Source organism: Alligator mississippiensis, chromosome 1 (genome assembly GCF_030867095.1).
Source record: "Alligator mississippiensis isolate rAllMis1 chromosome 1, rAllMis1, whole genome shotgun sequence".
In the NCBI taxonomy this organism is placed as follows: Eukaryota; Metazoa; Chordata; order Crocodylia; family Alligatoridae; genus Alligator; species Alligator mississippiensis.
The window spans coordinates 230,132,456-230,150,995 of NC_081824.1; the positions used below are offsets into that span (position 1 = coordinate 230,132,456).

Sequence of the window (18,540 nt, forward strand, 5' to 3'; positions counted from 1 at the left end):
CCCAGCCAGGTGCTTGTCCAGTCTCCCTTTAAAGACTTCCAGGGTAGGGGAGAGCACCACCTCCCTTGGAAGCCCGATCCAGATTGTGGTAATCCTTACCGTAAAGAAGTTCTTTCTAATGTCTAACTTGAATCTGCTCTCCATCAGTTTGTGGCTGTTGTTACTAGTTACTCCAAGGGGTGCCTTGGTAAATAGAGCATCTCCTATTCCTTGCTGCTCCCTGCCACCCCCCCCCCAACCCCCAATACCCTCTCAGCCTTGTCTTATTGTGGCTGAAGAGATGCAGGTCCCTTGATCTCTCTTTGTAGGACCTTTACTTCAGGCCTCTAACCATATGAATGGCCCTCCTCTGGACCCTCTCAAGGTTACTCACATCCCTCTTGAAGTCTGGGGCCCAAAACTGGACTCCAGCTGTGGCCTTACCAATGCCACATAGAAGGGAAGGATCACCTCCTTAGACCTGTTTGTGATGCACCTGTTAATGCATGGTAGAGTGCAGTTAGTTCTATTGCTCGCTTTGTCACATTGTCAACTCATATTCATCTTTGAGTCAACTATGATTCCAAGATCCCTTTCTGCTGCTGTGCTGCTTAGAAGGTCATTGCCCAATCTGCATGTATGTTGGTGATTCCTTCTCCCTAGGTGCAGCACTCTGCACTTATCTTTATTGAACTGCATCTTATTTTGTTCTGCCCGCCCAAATCTGCCTGCATCCATTCCCTACCCTCCACTATGTCTACCTTGCCATGGGACTCTTCAGCCTGGAGAAGCATAGGCTCAGGGGTGACCTGGTGGCTGCCTATAAGTACATGAGGGGTGTGCACCAGGATCTGGAGGAACGTCTGTTCACCAGAGCGCCCCAAGGGATAACAAGGACCAACGGCCATAAACTCTTACAAGACCATTTTAGGCTGGACATAAGGAAAAATTTCTTTACTGTCCGAGCCCCCAAGGCCTGGAATAGACTCCCTTCCAGAAGTGTTGCAGGCACCTACTCTGGACTCATTCAAGAAATGTTTTATCTTGCTGGGATCCTTTGACCCTAGCTGACTTCCTGCCCCTGGGGCAGGGGGCTGGACTTGATCTTCAAGGTCCCTTCCAGCCCTAACGTCTATGAAATCTATGAAATCTATGAATAATTTGGTGTCATCTGCAAATTTGGACAGTGTACTCTCCATGCCCTCGTCCAAATCACAGATGACGATATTAAATAGCACTGACCTGAGGACTGAGCCCTGCCCACAGTTTCCAGGTTGACACCACTGCCCACATCTTTCCAGGTCAATACCAACCCATCTACCACCACTCTCTGGGTGCATCTCATTAGCCAATTCGCCACCCACATGACCATCTAAGTTACAGCTGGTTAGTTTTTTTTATAAGAATGGATGTGACACCGTATCAAAGGCTTTTTTAAAATCCAAGTATATGACATCTACCTCAACTCTTGCTTCTAAGCAGCTTGTGAACTGGTCATAAAAAGAAACAAAGTTAGTCAGGCAGGATCTATGTTATGTAGGCAGGACCTGCTATGAATCCATGTTGGTTGCCCTTCAGCATTATTTTTAGTGATGGACTCCCACAGATGTGATCCTTAACAATTTTTTTGAAGGTCTTCCCAAGGAAAGAGGTGAGACTAACTGGTCTATTGTTGCCTGGGTCCTCCCTCTTCCCCTTTTTGAAAATAGGAACCACATTGGCCCTTTTCCAGTCCTCTGGGACCTGTCCTGAGTGCCACCAGTGCTCAAACAGTCTTGCCAGTGGTTCTGCTATGACACAAGCTAATTCCCTAAGCACCTTTCAATTTTTTTTAAATTAGCAATTCGTCCAGACAGGTGTTAGGATCCTGTCAAAAGCAAAATGCAGCCAGGATGTCTCTGATACTATGGAAGAATATGTTGATAAACATTTTCTAACATGAACACCTGAACTAGGCTCCTACCTATTCAGTTAGGCAATCAAGTCATAAAGAAGTTACTCCTGTGTAGAAATACTGAGCATGTAAAAATCCTTATGACATCAGTGGGAAGTAATGGCTACCCTGCCCCTTTGAAAATCTGATCACTTTTTTTAAGTGTCATATTATGGATTTAGGCACCTTACTTTAGGAACACAGGTTTGAACATTTTGACCTAAACCACTAAACAAGCTGCTTACTGGCTGGAATACTCTTGCAAGTACTAAAAACCTCCTAACTTTGGTTTAGCATGCAAGATCCAAACTATTTCATAGCTAAGCATTTTCCCATCAAAACCTGGAAATATTCAGCTTGCCAAAGTCACTATTGATGCCACTGAAACAATTATTGAAGTAACTTACCCATTTAAAATAAAATCTTAATGCAGGGCATTTGCATTGAGGCATGACCTGATACAACCTCATCTGAAGACAAAAGGAAGTCATAAATCATTGCATATTGCTAATAGTGACTGTTCGTTGAAGCTGACTAAAACCTGAAACTATAAGACATTTTTAAATATTCATTAAACAGATATTTTCTTCCCCGCTTCAAAATGCCTTTCACCCCTGAGAAGAAGGGAGTTGGCAGTTCTTCTTCAATTATAAAGACATTACAAGGGAAAGAATTGTCTTCACTTCCTTGCAGACATTAAGAAATGGATCTAGAGGGAGACATGCACTTCTCTTTCTTTACGATTAGAGCAGCTGTTGCATATAACGTCCTCTAAGAATACTTAACTGTTTAAGAGATGACCACGCAGGGATGTATTTCACTCAGACCTAGTATAAAAGCACTCATTTCTGTCCTAGTTTCTGAAATACAGTAATTACAACTTTGTTTCATAGCCCAATGCAAAAAAGAAACTCAGGCACATGCTTCACATTTAGCCCACAAGTAGCCTCTTGGCACCAGCACTGAATCAGAGCCCTAGCACTGAATCAGAGCCCTACACTGTGATTGCAAAGGAACTTCTGTGATCACTGTCCTTTGGTGGATATTTTCAAACATCTTGGACTTGCAAATTGTGGCACTTTCTCTTTAGTCATGAATGCATTGTCAGTGCATGTTGCTGTCTTTCAAAAGTTGATTATGAACTTTTCTGGTGTTTTTTTCTACAGCTTTGGTTCCTGGAGTCATGTAGTTATGCAAGAGACTCAGCTTGCTTGATTTCTTTTCCTTATTTATTTATTTTTTAAAGAAAAAGGTGTGCAACCCTCATGGTTATAGAGAAAAGCACAGAAACTTGAAACCTAAACACTCAAAATCCAGAAAAGAAATACCACTCTCTCCCCAAACATAAGCCATTCTGATGGCTTTCGGGGGTCCAGATCATGGTTTCTGGAAGCTTAGTGTCAATAATGTCAGAGGCAGGATCTTTTATTCACAATGTCAAAGGATGCAGAACCAATTATTTCTGTGGTTATTTATACATATTTCCATGGTGCTTGCTGCTGACGTATACAAGTATCTCACAATGGAAAAAAAGGATGTCAAATTTCTTTTTAAAAAAGAAGGTAATAGAAGGGCATTACAGTTAAGTGGGTATTGGGAGCTCTTGACATTATGGACACATTTTGGAGGATATACTGAAGACTTCCAGAGCTATAGGAAGGTCCTACTATAGCTGGAGATAAGGCTTTTTAACTGAGGCTGTAACAAATTGGTGTACTCTGGGTATAAAGGGGTATAAAGGGGAACTGGAACACACAGTGATACACCAAGACGTGAATTAGGGCCTTCCAGAACTAAGAGCCTGAAGTAAAGAGGCAAGCATTTCTAGCTGAGGCTGTAGGAGATTCATATGGTCTCAGGCTTAGGCACAGGTGAGCTTTTTAATTCATGCTCACCAGTGGGTCATAACCAGAAGCCCCCATCAGACCCACTTTGACGCACATACTCCTTAAGCATATCATTTTTATAAGCCATTTGTTTGAAAGTTGTTGTTGTGGAGATCAGAAGATTTTTCCACAGTCCACCTTTGTACAGTCTTTGGATACTAGTGAACAAAGAAATAAGCACTTACTGAAATGGGGCAGCAGACTCTGAACTTTTAGCTTGTTTCCTAAGCACAGGATAAGCTTTGCAATTCTCAACTAGCTCTAGATCACAGTGCAGCTGACAAGGCAGAGTTATAGCAATTAACATTTTCTTTAGGATAACTGCCAAGAACCACTGGTCCCAGTAACCAGAAGAATGTTGAAGACCCAAGCTTTCACTTACTGAATAGAAGTCTCCTGTCCTTTTCCTTGCATTTGCCACGGGGTTGAAGATTAAAATTTAGGAAATGCCAAGGAGAATTTTTGACTAGTATCTGAGTAGAGGTCCAGATGTTCTGTGCCTGGAGGTTTAACCATGGCTATTGACAGACATGACATTTGTTGCATTATGTATGCTGTCCACAGGTTCACACTTTGGTGTACTACAAAAACAGTTTTAAACAGCAACTTCTATGTCGCACAAAACTTTTCAGAAGCAAATTTGTGTGGGCAGCTCTCTCAGATCCCCACTATCCCACAGGGCAATGTTTTCCCTCCCTGCCTTTAAGGGGGAGTGAGGGAAGGAAAGTGGCTAGCTCCCTGATGGCAGTGACAGAGCCAGAGTCTGAGTTCCCACCCCTCGGTTCTCTCTCTTGCTGGGGCTCTGGCAGTGACTGCAGTGATCAGCTGCTTCCACTTGCAAGCAGCCCCCAGCTGTTCTTGCTGTGGCACTTTGTAATGCTGCAAAAATAATGTGTCAGTGGTCCAAGGGCCAAGTTTTGAGCTGTGTTCTGTTTTGAGTGACCCAGCTTAAGAAGGAAGTTTGAAACAGTTATAGTCTTCATTTTGGGAGTCTAATACTGAATTTAATTTTTCAAGGCAATTATTTGGAAACACAAAGGGGTATTTTTCATGGATTGTCAAATTTGGCTTGTCAACTGTGATAATCTCTCATAAAGTATTAGTGTGTTCGTGGGTCCTTACATTTCACAGGGGTAGATGAACACATCTTCTAGATTGTTTGCCTATATCTATGTAGCAACAGCTCACTGAGATTGCAGTCAGACTCGGGGCCCTATTCTGCTATATTCTATATAGTTACCACCGTGAAAAATTAGGAGCTTAATCTGGTTTTTGCAAACTCATCCATCCTGCCTCCTGTTTTAGCTTTATGTTTATCCCTTCCATTAAATAAAATAAAATAAAATTTCCATTGTTCATTTCTCAAGGAAAGTTCCTTTGATCACTGTCGTTTAAAAAAAAGTGGGGTTTGGGGAGAGGAGGGGAGGAGTTAGGGGTTGCTACTGTGTGGTATGACAAACAACCATTTAAAGATAGCAAGAAGGCAAGGGGCTAGACAGTATTTAAACTGAGATTCACCTACAAAATGTAATCTCTACAAATGGCATCCATATTTTTCATTTTCCAATGGTTTCTGTAACAAATGTACTGTGGTATCTGGGAAAACACATGCTTGTCTGTCAGCTTAACGGGCTCACCTGGTTTCAGAGACCTCAGAGAGTCTTTCCTTCTCGTGCATTCTCACTAGGCCCTCACTACATTATGTATCCATGTTATCTTCAACTCGTTGTCAGTCACACATGAAGACACTCAGTATACAATTCTTTTAGTTATTTTTTAATTTTAAAATTTAAATTTTAGAGACCTGGGACCTCTACCTCTAGAAGCAGAAGCCTCTAATGCAAAAGGCCTACTTCCGCAGGCAAAGGATACAGCATCATTATAAAGCCAACCCACCACAAGAGGGAGACAGAGTGCCACTAAGTAGTCATGGCTTACATCACTATAAGATCTCACATGTACCTCCATATAGATACAACCATCTTTTGGTTTCAGTGTAGTATTTAAGTACATGCTTAACTCAAGACATACAAACAATCCCATAGACTTCAATGGCATTATTCATGTCCAAATTTAAACATGTGTTTAAGCACTGGGTTGAGGTTGTGAGAAGTACAGGAACATGTATACAATGGAAGATGTCATATTAAAATGTATTTAAATGAAATGTATAACTCATTCTCAACCAGGCTGCAAATAGCTCTAGGGAATTCCACATTTGAGCATGTATCCATGAAAAGAAACAGCAACACTGGGAAACTGAACAAATGAGAAATAACATTAGCTTGTCCAATAATATATTCTCTTTGCAGTCAAATGCAATAAGATAAAACACGCAAAAGACTTACACAAAGGACATGCAGGACTACTGCTCCATGCTTTCGGTCCTCATTTGTAAAGATGTCACTGGGGAATTCGTGAAGAGCTGAGAGGGGGGGAAAAAAGACACTTGAGATGTTGGAAACTGCAATATAGAGTAAACTAATCCAAACACTGAGTCCTTCTGCAAGTTGGGAATCTGGCAACAAGCATGTCTGTGAAACCCCTGTGCTAGGGATTCTGTACTATTGCTTCACGTTATGCTACTTTGCTTAACCTGTCCTCCGGCCATTTCTGTGAATACTTACTGTGTAATTTGGTACCATAGCAACTATACCATTATAGATTGCAAAGGCGCCTCAGAAATACTGGGCAAATCATAAACAAACAGCATCCTACTCCTGAAAACATGTAAGGAAAATGTGTTTTATTTTGGAACATGCAGTCACAATTCTGAGAGCATTTTTAGCATAGCAATCTGTGTCTGAAAAGGGAAATCCTGGGCTGGCTAAAAGTGGGAGGAGGAGGGGGGCTGGTGGTAGAAATATTTCTAGTCAAATTGATTTGCTGCCATAGGATTCTTGCCATATACACTGCTGAAATATACAAGTAAACACACAACGCATTGAGACAAGGAACAGCTGGGGCTTGTCACTCAGACCTCTTCTCCTACCATTTTTGTCTGGAGAGGGAGATAAGGACAACATACGGCTGTACACAGAAAGAGAGGCCCTGAGCTTTGAAATAATACCCTGGCTGCTGAATCTTTAGTGAAATAGTTGCAAATGGGAGTGGGGTATCAGAACCCTCAGGACCTGTCCTATCTAAATGGTTAAATTACCAAATAAAATACAAGCCCAAATAAAATGTTTGTTTTCAAAGGAAACCCCCAACAGCTGTACCAGTCTGGATGCTACAATGTGAGTGATGGGAGAGGTCAACCTTGCATTACAGTTTGGGGAATCAGGAGCAGGCATACAAGATCCAAGGGTAGAAGAGCCATTAACAGCTTCAGAAAGTGAAGGCATCATCCCACAGGAGGCCCAAAATGAACAGATGGTCATTTAGTCCCAAAGTCCCTCAGAAATGATAACGCATCTGCATGTGTAGTTGCTGCTACATATTCTAACCAGAAGGCAGAAAGGACACATCCCTTGTAGCCAGGTTTGTGTATCTGATCTGACTACTGTACATGGATCCAATTCTTACCCTTTCAGAGCCCTTTCATATTAGACATAGAAAGAAAAAACTCCACTTCTATCTTTTAAACCATTTCTCAAGCACCTATGGTTTTCCAACCTGCCTGTATTCCAACACTTGAAATAAAACAGGCCTAATGGTATGATAGGATTCCTCTCATATTTTAGTACAGGCAACATTTCAAGTTACAAAGTTTTGTACTTATAATGTTTATAAATTGACACCCTGTTTTAACTTTCTGACATCAGTTTAGACTTTACAACCCTTAACTTGATGTAACGTCATGCCAGAGAACAAGTTTGGTGCATCATCCATCTCCCTGGAGAACATCTATCCAAACTTCCTTGGACACTTTCTTTAAGAAAGCAGACAAAACTCCAGAAAAACCTGAAGCCAAGACTCCTGAGAAGACTCCAGCCAAGAACCCTTCAAAAAGTCCAACCAAGAGCCCTTCAAAAAGTCCAGCAAAGTCACCTCAAAGAAGTCCTTCCAAATCAATATTATTGCTATTTACAATATAAATACATTAATGTATCCATATTACTCATCTATAATTTATTGAGTACAAAATTCTGGGTTATTTTTGGTGAAGATAGGGTATCAGGCCTTGGTTCAGGATCCAATCCCCCATTTATAACATTGTTTCCTCCGGGAAAATCGGTTCCGAGTTACAATGTTTTGACTTAAGGCGCGATTCTCAGGAACCATTTGTGTCATAAGTCCGAGGACTGCCTCTATGTTTGAATTCTGGCTTGCCACTTCTTGCACTTGGCTCACAAATCCAGGTGAGACTGGGACCCCTTGGGATGTACATACAATATGAGCAGACAAGTTTATTTGGGTAAGTGTGATATTTTTTATTAGATCAACTATAAAAATTGTTCTTTGTAACCTTTTGGGCACAAACACCCTTCTTCAGAAATTGGAGAGAGTCTGCTGTTGGTTTGGATGCTCTCCTGGGTAGATTAGAAGCCAATATGCAAAAATGCAGGCCTGTAAAAATGTAAATGCATGGTAGACAATGGCGGGGGGGGGGGGGGAGAGGGAAAGGAGGATGTTGACTTGGTGAAAGAATGCAGCTAGTAAACTGCAGAGAGGTTACCTAGGGTTCTCAGATGGCAGGCAGGTTATAATATGCCATTAAACCAATATCTATATTTAGTCCATGATTTTTTGTATCCAGTATATCTATGAAGTGAAGTTCATAGGCTCATCTACGAAAGGTGTTTTGTAAATTTACTTTGAAGATTAGAACTGAGAGAGAGGTTACCTTGTGAAAAGTGTGTACTTAGAGGTAATTGGATATCTTTGTCTTTGATAGATTTTTGGTGTGCGTTCATTCTGGTATGCAGTTGTTGTTTGGTTTCTTCTACATCTTTTCCATCAGGACGTTTACTACACTAGATGAGAGATATAACATTTCTAGAGGTGCAGGTGTAAGCTCCAGAAATGGTGATGGTTCTGTTGTGGGTTGTAGTTATTGTGGGACTGATGGAGATGTATTGGGAGGTTTTACATTTCTTATTCTGGCATGGCCTGGATCCATTCAGTGTACTTTGGGTCATAGGAAGGTTGCTTCTGGTGATGAGGTTAGCAAGGTTTGGTGCCTGTTTAAAGGCTAGGATGGGTGGTTCTTGAAAGATCTCTTTGAGAATTGGGTCTTCTTCTAGTATGGGTCGCAATTGTTTGAGGATTTTCTGTACAAGTTCCAGGGAAGGATGGTATGTCATAACTAATGGTGTGCAATTTGTGGGGATTTTCTTTTTGTACTGTAGCAATTCTTCACGTGGTATCCAAGGGGCTCTTTCAAAAGCGTGATCTCTCTCTCTTCCTTTCTTGTTGGGTGAAAGCCCTTTGGAGATCTGTGAGGTGGCGATCGCAGGTATTCCCCTCATGGTAAATTCGGTAGTATTGGAGGACTTGGCTGTAAATTACAACTTTCTTGGTGTATTTAGGGTAATTGCTGGTTCTGTGTAAATATGTATATTGGTCCATGGGTTTCTTGCATATGCTGGTTTGTATTTTACCATTCTGGATATTGATCATAATGTCTAAAAAGGAGATGTTGGATTATTCAAAAGACAGTCTGATGGAGGGGTGATGATTATTGAATTTGTGATGGAAATCACTTAGAGACTGCAGGTTTTTGGCCCAAATCATTGATATATCTTAGGTATAGCATGGGTTTGATGATGCAGTTCTTGAGGAATTCTTCTTCCAGGTGGGTCATAAAAAGGTTCGGATATTGTGGGGACATTTTGGTGCCCGGTGCCCATAGCTGTGTCCATGGTCTGGAGGAAGTGTTGGTTACTGAAACTAAAGTTGTGTGTGTGAGGATGATATGTATAAGTTCAGTAATATCTTGAGGTCTGTACTTTGAGTTGTAATCTTGCTCTTGTAGATATGTAAGGTAGGCTTGGATTCCTTCCTGGTGGAGGTATTTGTTACATAAACTGGTAACATCCATGGTGACTAGGAGGGTATTGCTGGGAATGCGGTCTATATGTTTTAATTTAATTTGTGTAGAACATCTGTTGTGTCTTGGACAAAACTTGGTCTGTGGGTGTCAAGAAGTTTTAGGGTGGATTCGATGAAACCTGATATTTCTTCAGTTAGGGTTACATGGTTGGATATTATAGGTCTGCTGGGGTTCCCTTGTTTGTGGATTTTAGGGAGGATGTAAAAAGTCCATGGATTGGGTGGGTGGGGGTGTGGGAAATCAAGTTTTGTAGTTTTTCTTGTATTTCAGATGGCAATGATGTGATGGTGGTTTTGAGTTTTAAGGTGAAAAGGGGAGTTGGATTATCCTCTAGTTTTTTGTAGTAGGTGGTATCAGAGAGTTGTCTGTTGGCTTCTTTTATGTAGTCTTTATGATTAAGAATAACTATAGCTCCTCCTTTATCTGTTGATTTTATTACTTTTTGGTGGTTGGATCTTAAGAGTTTCTATGGCCCTTCTCTCTGAGAGGGAAAGGTCATTATGGTGGTGTTTGTTGTTGACTATTTCAATGTTCATTCTTTCCCTGAAGCAGTCAATATAGTAGTTGAGGTTTGGATTTCGTCTACAGTCAGGTGTCCAACCTGAGGTTTTTTTTGATTTTTTGGTGCTAATCTTTTCCTTGATGTCACAAGATGAAGTGCTGTTGAAGTGGATTTGTTTTGGTTGTAGAAATATTCCTTGAGATGGAGCTGTTGGAAAAATTATTCTAGTTCTTCACATTGTAGCATCTAATTAGGGTATTTTTCTGGACAGAAATTAAGGCCTTTAGAGAGGACAGTCTTTTCAGCTTTGGTAAGTGATAATATTGATAATATTTGAGGGCTGACTGGTTCCTTCAGTTTCATTGAGAATGAGGTTGGAATGTTGTAAGGTATCGGTGTTATTTCTCTGATGATTGTTTTGTGGCTGGAAAAGTTGTTCCTGTAGTAATTGGTTCCATTTCTTCTTTTTATATTTGATGGATGTTGCAGAAAATCTTTGGTAGGCTTTTTCATATACATTGTATAATGTTTGGGATGATATCTGGATTTATCTTTTTCAAATTGTTGTAGCATGTCTTGATTTCCTTCTTGACCTGATCTCTTTTGGAGAAGGTTATGTGAAGATGATTTCTAAGTTTATTCTGAAGTTTTCCTGTGTAGTTGTGAAGCATATTTGGAACTCTGTGTAGTAGTCAGAGGATTGTAGATATTCAGTCCTCTGGGAATGATGTTGTGTTTCTTGCATAGGCTTAGAAAATATGTCACTGCTGAGTTGGACTTCTTTCTTCTTCATGTTGTGAAGTTTCCATTTCAAATGGCACAATTTGTATCTTCCTTGTTTCAGGGTTTTGGTTGTAGCCGCGTTGGTCTAAGGACACAGGCAGACAAGGTTCTTTGGGTGAATGTGATATGTTTTATTAGATCAATTAAACAGTTGGAAAATTGTTCTTTACAAGCTTTTGGGCACAAACACCTTTCTTCAGGCATTGAAGAGAGTCTGCTGTTGTATACTAGTAGGCTGTTGCCTATGAAAGCTTATGCCTCTCTGAACAAGTTCGTCTCAAAGGGCACCTATACATGTGCCCAACACCTGCTCTGATGTGTTCTAATTAGAAGGTGTTGGAGCAGACTCGATTAATCAAGTCTGCTGGACCACTCTAATTAGAACTTTCCAGCAGCCTCGGTGTCATGTGTATTCAATGTTCCCATGTTTCAAAATGGCAGTGAGAGTGCTTTAACTAAAGCTCATCGAACAAACTTTAGTTAAAGCACCCCTGCCCTCATTTTGAAGTGTGGGATGCTGAATACCTGGAACACAGTGGACGATTTAATTAGAGTGGCTCTTGAGAGCCACACTAATTAACATGCACCTTCCCCAACACTACCCCAGAGTATGTGTAAAAATGTCCTAAAATGTCACCATGACTTGCCATAATGCCTTGCCCATTGTAAGAACCAGCCTTTCCCAAAGAGATTACAATAGAAACAGTCAAGACAAAGGATGGGGGAAAGGCCATATTACACATGGGAAATCTAAGCCTAAAGAGAATAAGTACCTATACAAAGTCTCTCTGGAAGAGGTAAGAGTTAAACTCAACTCCTGCAAAACCCCAGTCAGTGGCTTAGCCATATGTCCATCCTTCTGGATTGAGACTGTGTGATGGGCCCAGTTCAGTGAAATGCATGCAAGTGGGGATTTTGGTTAAAGGCAAATTTTAATTTGGAATAAACAAAAAACATTGCAATATTCACACTGCTCATCAGAGATGATGGCCATCCAATTGTTCTGTCTGCCTCATGTCATGACCCTTCCTTTACAGGTTCTTCTGGCCTCAACAGAACAAGGACAGTCTTATTGCTGAAGGCAGCAGCAGCAGCCCACCTGATGAGATACCTGGAATACCTGACACATGAAGCTCATTGTACTTGAGAGACAACATTGTTCTCCCTGTCCACTGTGTTGGCAACTACAGGCAGGTTTCCAGAGTCAGTTAACTCCCAGATTATTGCACAGCCATCAAGGGAAGCCCCCCTTGGGCTGAGGGGGGATGCAGTTACATCTCCCTGACCAATGAGGAATGCCTATAATATGGACAGGATGTCTGTAGGAGAGCATCTTTACAGCCCCCAGACACTCAGGAGAAAGGAAATTTTGTGGCAATAAGAAAGGAGATATAAAGGATGTATGTAACAATCCATGAAGATTTAGGCCACGTTTAGAGGTAACTCAGTGGAATACAAGAGGGTTTACTCTGACATTTCTTACCGAATGCCCTGTTGTTAGGCTGTGCTTATATACTCCCTTTTAGTCAGATGCTTATATATCACTTCTGAATCCAGTTCTGAACCCTTTAGACATGGCTGAACAGACTGGCAGCCAGAGAATGATATTAAATCTATCTCTGTTGTACACCCTGGTTTTATGGCAAGACAACTTTTTCTGGCCTTGGAGAACATACATTATTGGTATTATGTTACTGTCTAACCACCACCAAGATCAGAGCTCCCCTGTGCTAGGTGAAGTCTAAGCTCCCCTGTGATAGGTGCTGTACAAGTCATAGGGAGGCAGTGCCTGTTGTGAAAAGTTTACAGCTTCACTAGGCAAATGAAAGAGAGGAAGGACTTTTATCCCTGTTTTACAGATTGAAAGCTGAGGCACAGACATATTAAGTGATCATCCTGAGTTTGTAGCAATCTCCTCTCTGGCTTAACCAATATGGTGGACGGTGGAAGTCACATGGCCATGCTGCATCCTGGGAGGAGCCTGGGGCATGATACACTTGAATTATAACTCCTATGAGGCATTGTGGCAGCTCCAAGAAACATGTTGAATCAAGCTAAAATGAAACACATCCCACCCATCTGAGCCAGAGTTTCTCTGGAGGTTCTAGTCAGTGAAACAATATGATGACATTTTGACTTTTCATCCTGATTTGGTCCGAGTGTCCCATTGGACTTACTAACTATTAAGTCATTATTAAGGGGGTGCATATTACAGACATGGAGAGGTGTGAGGTGGCCCAACACACCATCAGATGGTATAAGTAACGTATGGAGGAGACAAGCAAAAGGTGAGCATTTTGGACTCCCTCCATACCATTTCTGCACTTTGCCTGGAACTTATTATTTATGGATCAGAACAAATGATTTCTTTAATGCTGCTTCTCCTGCCCCTTGAGATCTCCTTGGGGCAAACAAAGCCCTTGCTGTAGAACAAGAGCACTGTTCAGGGGTTTATTATTGCTTGATACTGACTGTTGTGAGAGACTGCAATGCTGTCAATCTCTGGGTATCCTGAATTTTAATTTGTCTCCCTGGTGAGGAACTTTTATTGTCACTGAAAAACTTTCACAGCCTTAGCACTACCCGTGGACCAGAGAACAGCAACTTAGCAATTGTGTGGAGACAACCCTCTATTAACAAGCAAATGCGCCTGTGTCATCTGTCCTGCTGACTGTTGTGACAGCTCCCTGCAAAAGAAGAGTTGCACTTAACATTAGCTGACACCCATTTGGAGGCATTGCAAGGCCTAAGCATCCATGCTTACAAAAGTGAAAGGAATAAAAAGCACTTGAAGCAAACTGTCATCAAACAGAAGATGCACATTAAAATGCTATGAGATGCAACTAGCTGATCTTATCTTAACTTCAGCAACATTCCAGTGCACATATAAAATTGCTGGAAACAAGTCTTGTTTGAGGTTGCTATGGCCTAGGGCCACTATTGCTGGTAGGAGTTCCTACACTTACTGTGCTTAATCAAAGCTTGTGTACTACTTTGTCTGGTGCTGGTGTCTCTTTCAAAACCAAATCCCAGCCTGAGAGTCAGGAAAAAGTCTGCAGAGAAAACAGCAGCTCTATATTTAGATTGATCTGCCTGCACATGAGAAGATTCCACTGGATGTCCTGCATACATTTCAAATCATAGTAATCCCCCTGCAGCAGACTCAGAGGCAAAGTCATTATTGCTCTGAATACAGAATATAAATGTTTACTCTGCAATAATGCTGTAGGATTCAGGCAAACTTCATGGTCTAATTAGCTTTGAAGAGAGCATCTGTTGGTAGAAGTGAACCATGAAGAAACTTCATACAGGGGCTTAATTATTTCAAATAATGATATGATAGAAGGAAACACCAAATCAGACACAGTATAGTTCATCACAACGGTCCACAGGAAGGAAAAAAATAGGTCCAGTTTATCGTCTAAGTTACTGCCAGTATACCATATTTTCTCAAATACAACATGCACTTTCCCCAAACAAAAAAAAAACTGCTGGAAATTTTAGTGCATATTATATGCAAGATATATAGTAAGAGCAGTTTCTCCCAGTTACAGAGCCAAAGTAAAAGTAAAATTTGCACATGGCTCACAGGGAGCTGAGCAATAAGCAGGCTCATCTTTCTGGCTGCTGCTACTCAGTTACTTACTACAAGAAAAGATCTTTTCTTAATTTTGTCTTTAAAAAAAAAAAGGTGTATATTTTATTCTGGAGCATGTTGTATGTGAGAAGATATGGTAACCTGTATTTGAAACAGTGTGAGATATAGGTGCCAACTTTAACTTTTGCTTGGGGGGGGCGGGGGGCAGGGGAGGACAAACAATGATGGACATGTGGAAAGTTTAACGCATTTCAGGTGACAGCCCAGTTCCTGGGGGGAGGGGGAGGCAGGGCCCTCGGGTCCCTCGGGTCCCTACCTACTCAGCTCCCCTGTGAGATCAAAATGGCCTCTAGTGCCTTCACTAAGTCTTACTGCTTGGAGCTATGAATTTCTTAAGAGTCTGTTCTGAAAATGAAAATAGATTGGAGTCTGTATTGTTAGTGTGCTCTGGCTAATAAAATCTTTGGTGTTGGATGGCACTCAATAAACTTTAGCTATGGTGCTACTAAAATAGGTTTAATTGCCTCCTTGCTACTGAAGATAAGAAGCAGGTGACTGCTTCCAGAAAGGCAGACCCTGAGCTCATGTTAAGCTTCAGCGCCTGCAGGGGATATGCCATAGAGGCAGATGCAGGCTCAGTGTCCAAGTAGCCAGACATTTTCTCACCACCCATAAGTGGCAAAATCTCTATTGGGAATGGCTCTAAGCTTTCTCATCCTTCTTCCATTCAGTACTGTGCATCTAGGGCTTCCCATTCCCAGCAGAGGATAAGTGAGCAGGTTCAGGAAGTTTTTGTGCTGCTTCCAAATCAAGGTTCAGAGAAGACTCATGGCCTGCCCCAGGCAGGCTGATACCATCTCCAGCCCTTTAACAGGTTGGTGATTACAAAGGAAATGCAATAAAGATGGCAGCTATTCCTCAACTCCATCTCCTTCTGCAGCCAGTCTCATTCCTCCCTTCCTAGTTTAAGTTAAACCAGAGTCCCCCAACACCCCAGATGCTTTGGAGCCCTGAGCTGGGCTGGGCTGGGCTGGGCTGGGCTGGGCTCTCTGCTACAGATAACATGCTGGCCCTGCCCCTCTCCTCCCTAGCCAGAGCTCCGAGAGAGACTACAGGCACAGCAGGGTCTGCCTGGCTTCCCTTGCTGCTCAAGCAGGGATTCCCCCCTCCATCCCTCCCTCCCTCTCCTCTCCCACAGCAGGGACCCCAGCCCCATGGACCCTAGGCATGTGGTATGCTAGCTAATGCTGAGAGGTGTCTGTGTGTCTCTAATTTCACTGGGACAGGCAGACAGGACAAAGACAGATAGAACAGTGTCCGCTTTGGGCTTTTTGGAGCTAATCAACAGGTCAGCTGGTAATGTCCCTGCATTCCCTTCTTGGAAAAAAACTGTTTAAGAGCTTAAACTAATGAGAAAGACTTTTGTTTTGCTGATGGGCTGATAAACACTGTAGTTTGCAGCCCTGTCAGGTTTGCAGACAGGGAGAGGAAAATTGAAAAGCTCAGTATTATCAACAGATGCATTCAATGCACACACCCCCTTTGCCTCAGAGTGCTAGCCTGGGGCAACACTCTTGCCCCTTGAGAAGCAAGTGGGGGAAAAGCCTGAGAGAAAAGCCTGAGACAGTGCAGGCCTGGGTGGGGGTTTAAACTCCTCCACAATCAGAGCATCCTGCTGGGGCCTGGCCACATCCCTTCTCAGCTCAGTACTATGGAAAGGAAGGGAGGGCTTCTCTAGTGTCCCCTGGATTCTAGCCTGAGCCAATGCAGGCATGTACCTGCATTTCTTCAGTCCAGAGGGGATGTCTGTACAGTTACAAACCGATTCAGCCTAGGCAGGTTAGACTAACCTGCAAAGATTGAATCAATTCAGGCTCAGGTTTTTTGAATATCTGCCCCTAGCCTAATTCACACAATTTGTGTAGGGATCAGAAAGGGACCTTCACAGGGTCCCAGAGTGGCATGTGGAGTGGAACTGCTCCATCTATGTTGAGCTCTGCTTTCACTTCCTGCCTCCCATACACTGGAATGAGGTCAGTAGCCCAGCATACAGAACCCCTGTGCACAAAAGTTTTGCAGTTTACTTTTGCTGCCACCTGATGAAAGGTGGCATTTCCACTTGAGTATAATCTACACATTGATTCTCTCAAGTGGCATGCTAACAAGCCTTACAGACAACTGTAGACAATACTGTTAAAAATAATCTTGGTTGTTTAGTTTATTCTATTTGCTTTCAGCAAGTAAAGTATTTTGTGGGATTAACAAATGTATTTCCAAAGTGAGTAGACAATTAGGATAGCAATTGAAAGAGACATGCAGTATAGATGGATAACATGTATTGCAAATATGGTTTTGTTAGTCACATAAAGGCAAATTACTTTAATTTACTTAAATGCTCCATTACCATTCTGAGTGTTAATTGGATTATAAAGCACTTAAACATTGTCAGCCAGTTAAGTTGCCAGAATTTTCATTACACGTTGAAAAGTGACTGGAAAAATGACATTCTGGTATTCCAAGTTTATTGTGTCTTTCAATAACCCCAGATTAGATTTGCTCAGTTACAAATAAAAGAGATGTGTTTCTTCTGACTGCCAGCCCTATGATTTCTACTTGGCTTCCACATCAATTAACATTATTAAACTTTCTGCAACTGGAATTTAATTAGAAGTTTGGTAGATGATTAAATAAAAAAATATAAATCTAGCTCACACTTTTGGAGCTGTAGTGCCTCTGCAGCAATAAATGAGTAAAAGGCACTTACATCTTAATTTTGTTGCTAACATAAGCAGCCATGACTAGAGATGGGCAGGGTGCCTCTCTGCAGAGTGAGAAAACGCCACTGATATTATCACTTTTCAGAACAAAATGACAGTTTAATGTTACTAATATGGCATTTGCAAGATCCTGGAATAGGTTGCTAATAAAGCGCCCTGCCAACGTAGGGCGTGTGCTGATATAAAAGTACACAGGAGATCTCAATATTAGTCTTTTCATGAAAAAAGCAAGATCAGCAACACCACATGCAAGTCCTCGGCGTGTGGTAAAAGACATCTTGACATCCATAAAATAGAAAAAATAACAAATAAATAGCACCACAAGGAAGGGCAAAGCGCCCAGCATTTTAAGTAAAGCCTGATGTAGTAACAGACTATTGGTTTGATGCCTGAAATCAGGCAGCTTGGGCAGAATCTACTAAGGAGGCATTTCCCAAACTGTGAAGCATGTCCCTGGAGGGTGGGGAGAAGGTACACACAAAAGGTTCCCCAGCATGCGTGCAAATAATGGCAGCAATAAGCAGTGCCCTCTTACCTGAGCCACTCTCATACTCCCTTACTTGATCTGCCACCTCTCCTCTTCACCACTTGACACCTGCAACAGGAACTGGCAGCACTGGGGGGCTGGAGAAATTGGCAGTGAGGGAAGCAGTGAAGGGAGCTAAAGTACAGGTGTATGAAACTGTCCAACTTTAGTACAATCGGGTGGAAACCCAACAGATTTGGGAAACATCACACTAAGAGACATAGGGTGCATCTACATGTTGATTAATGTGCACAAATAAACTCTGGGACTTCTTGCTGCAGAGTTTTTTTTGTGGACAGCAGTGCACATGTAGACACTGCCCCAGCTGGCTAGGGCACAGGATGGTTCAGTGCAGGGCTAGCCAGCAGGCAGCCCCTGTGCTGAGGCACCTTGCACCCCAGCCAGCTACCAGGCAGCACATGCAGACTTGTGTATTTTACAAGACTACCCTGTTGCAATGTTTATTAGTTTCATGCATCCCAAGAGGGGTGCATGTGTAACACCAAGACATTTACTGAGTAGCTAATTAGTCAACTGCACAGTAAATGTCTCGTGTAG

The 18,540-nt window shown here is 42.0% G+C and overlaps 1 protein-coding gene across 5 annotated transcripts in view; it reads right to left on the reverse strand.

Moving 5' to 3' along the window:
- Positions 1-18,540, reverse strand: part of SLC24A3 (solute carrier family 24 member 3) — a 452,298-nt gene that overhangs the window by 201,439 nt on the left and 232,319 nt on the right. For all 5 annotated transcript variants that reach the window (XR_002091321.2, XM_019491036.2, XM_019491034.2 and 2 more), the window contains exon 3: positions 6,147-6,223. Coding sequence is in view for 4 of the 5 variants with exons in the window: in XM_019491036.2 (XP_019346581.2) it covers positions 6,147-6,223 (77 nt within the window). In the remaining variant the exon portion in view is untranslated. The remainder of the gene's footprint in view (positions 1-6,146; positions 6,224-18,540) is intronic.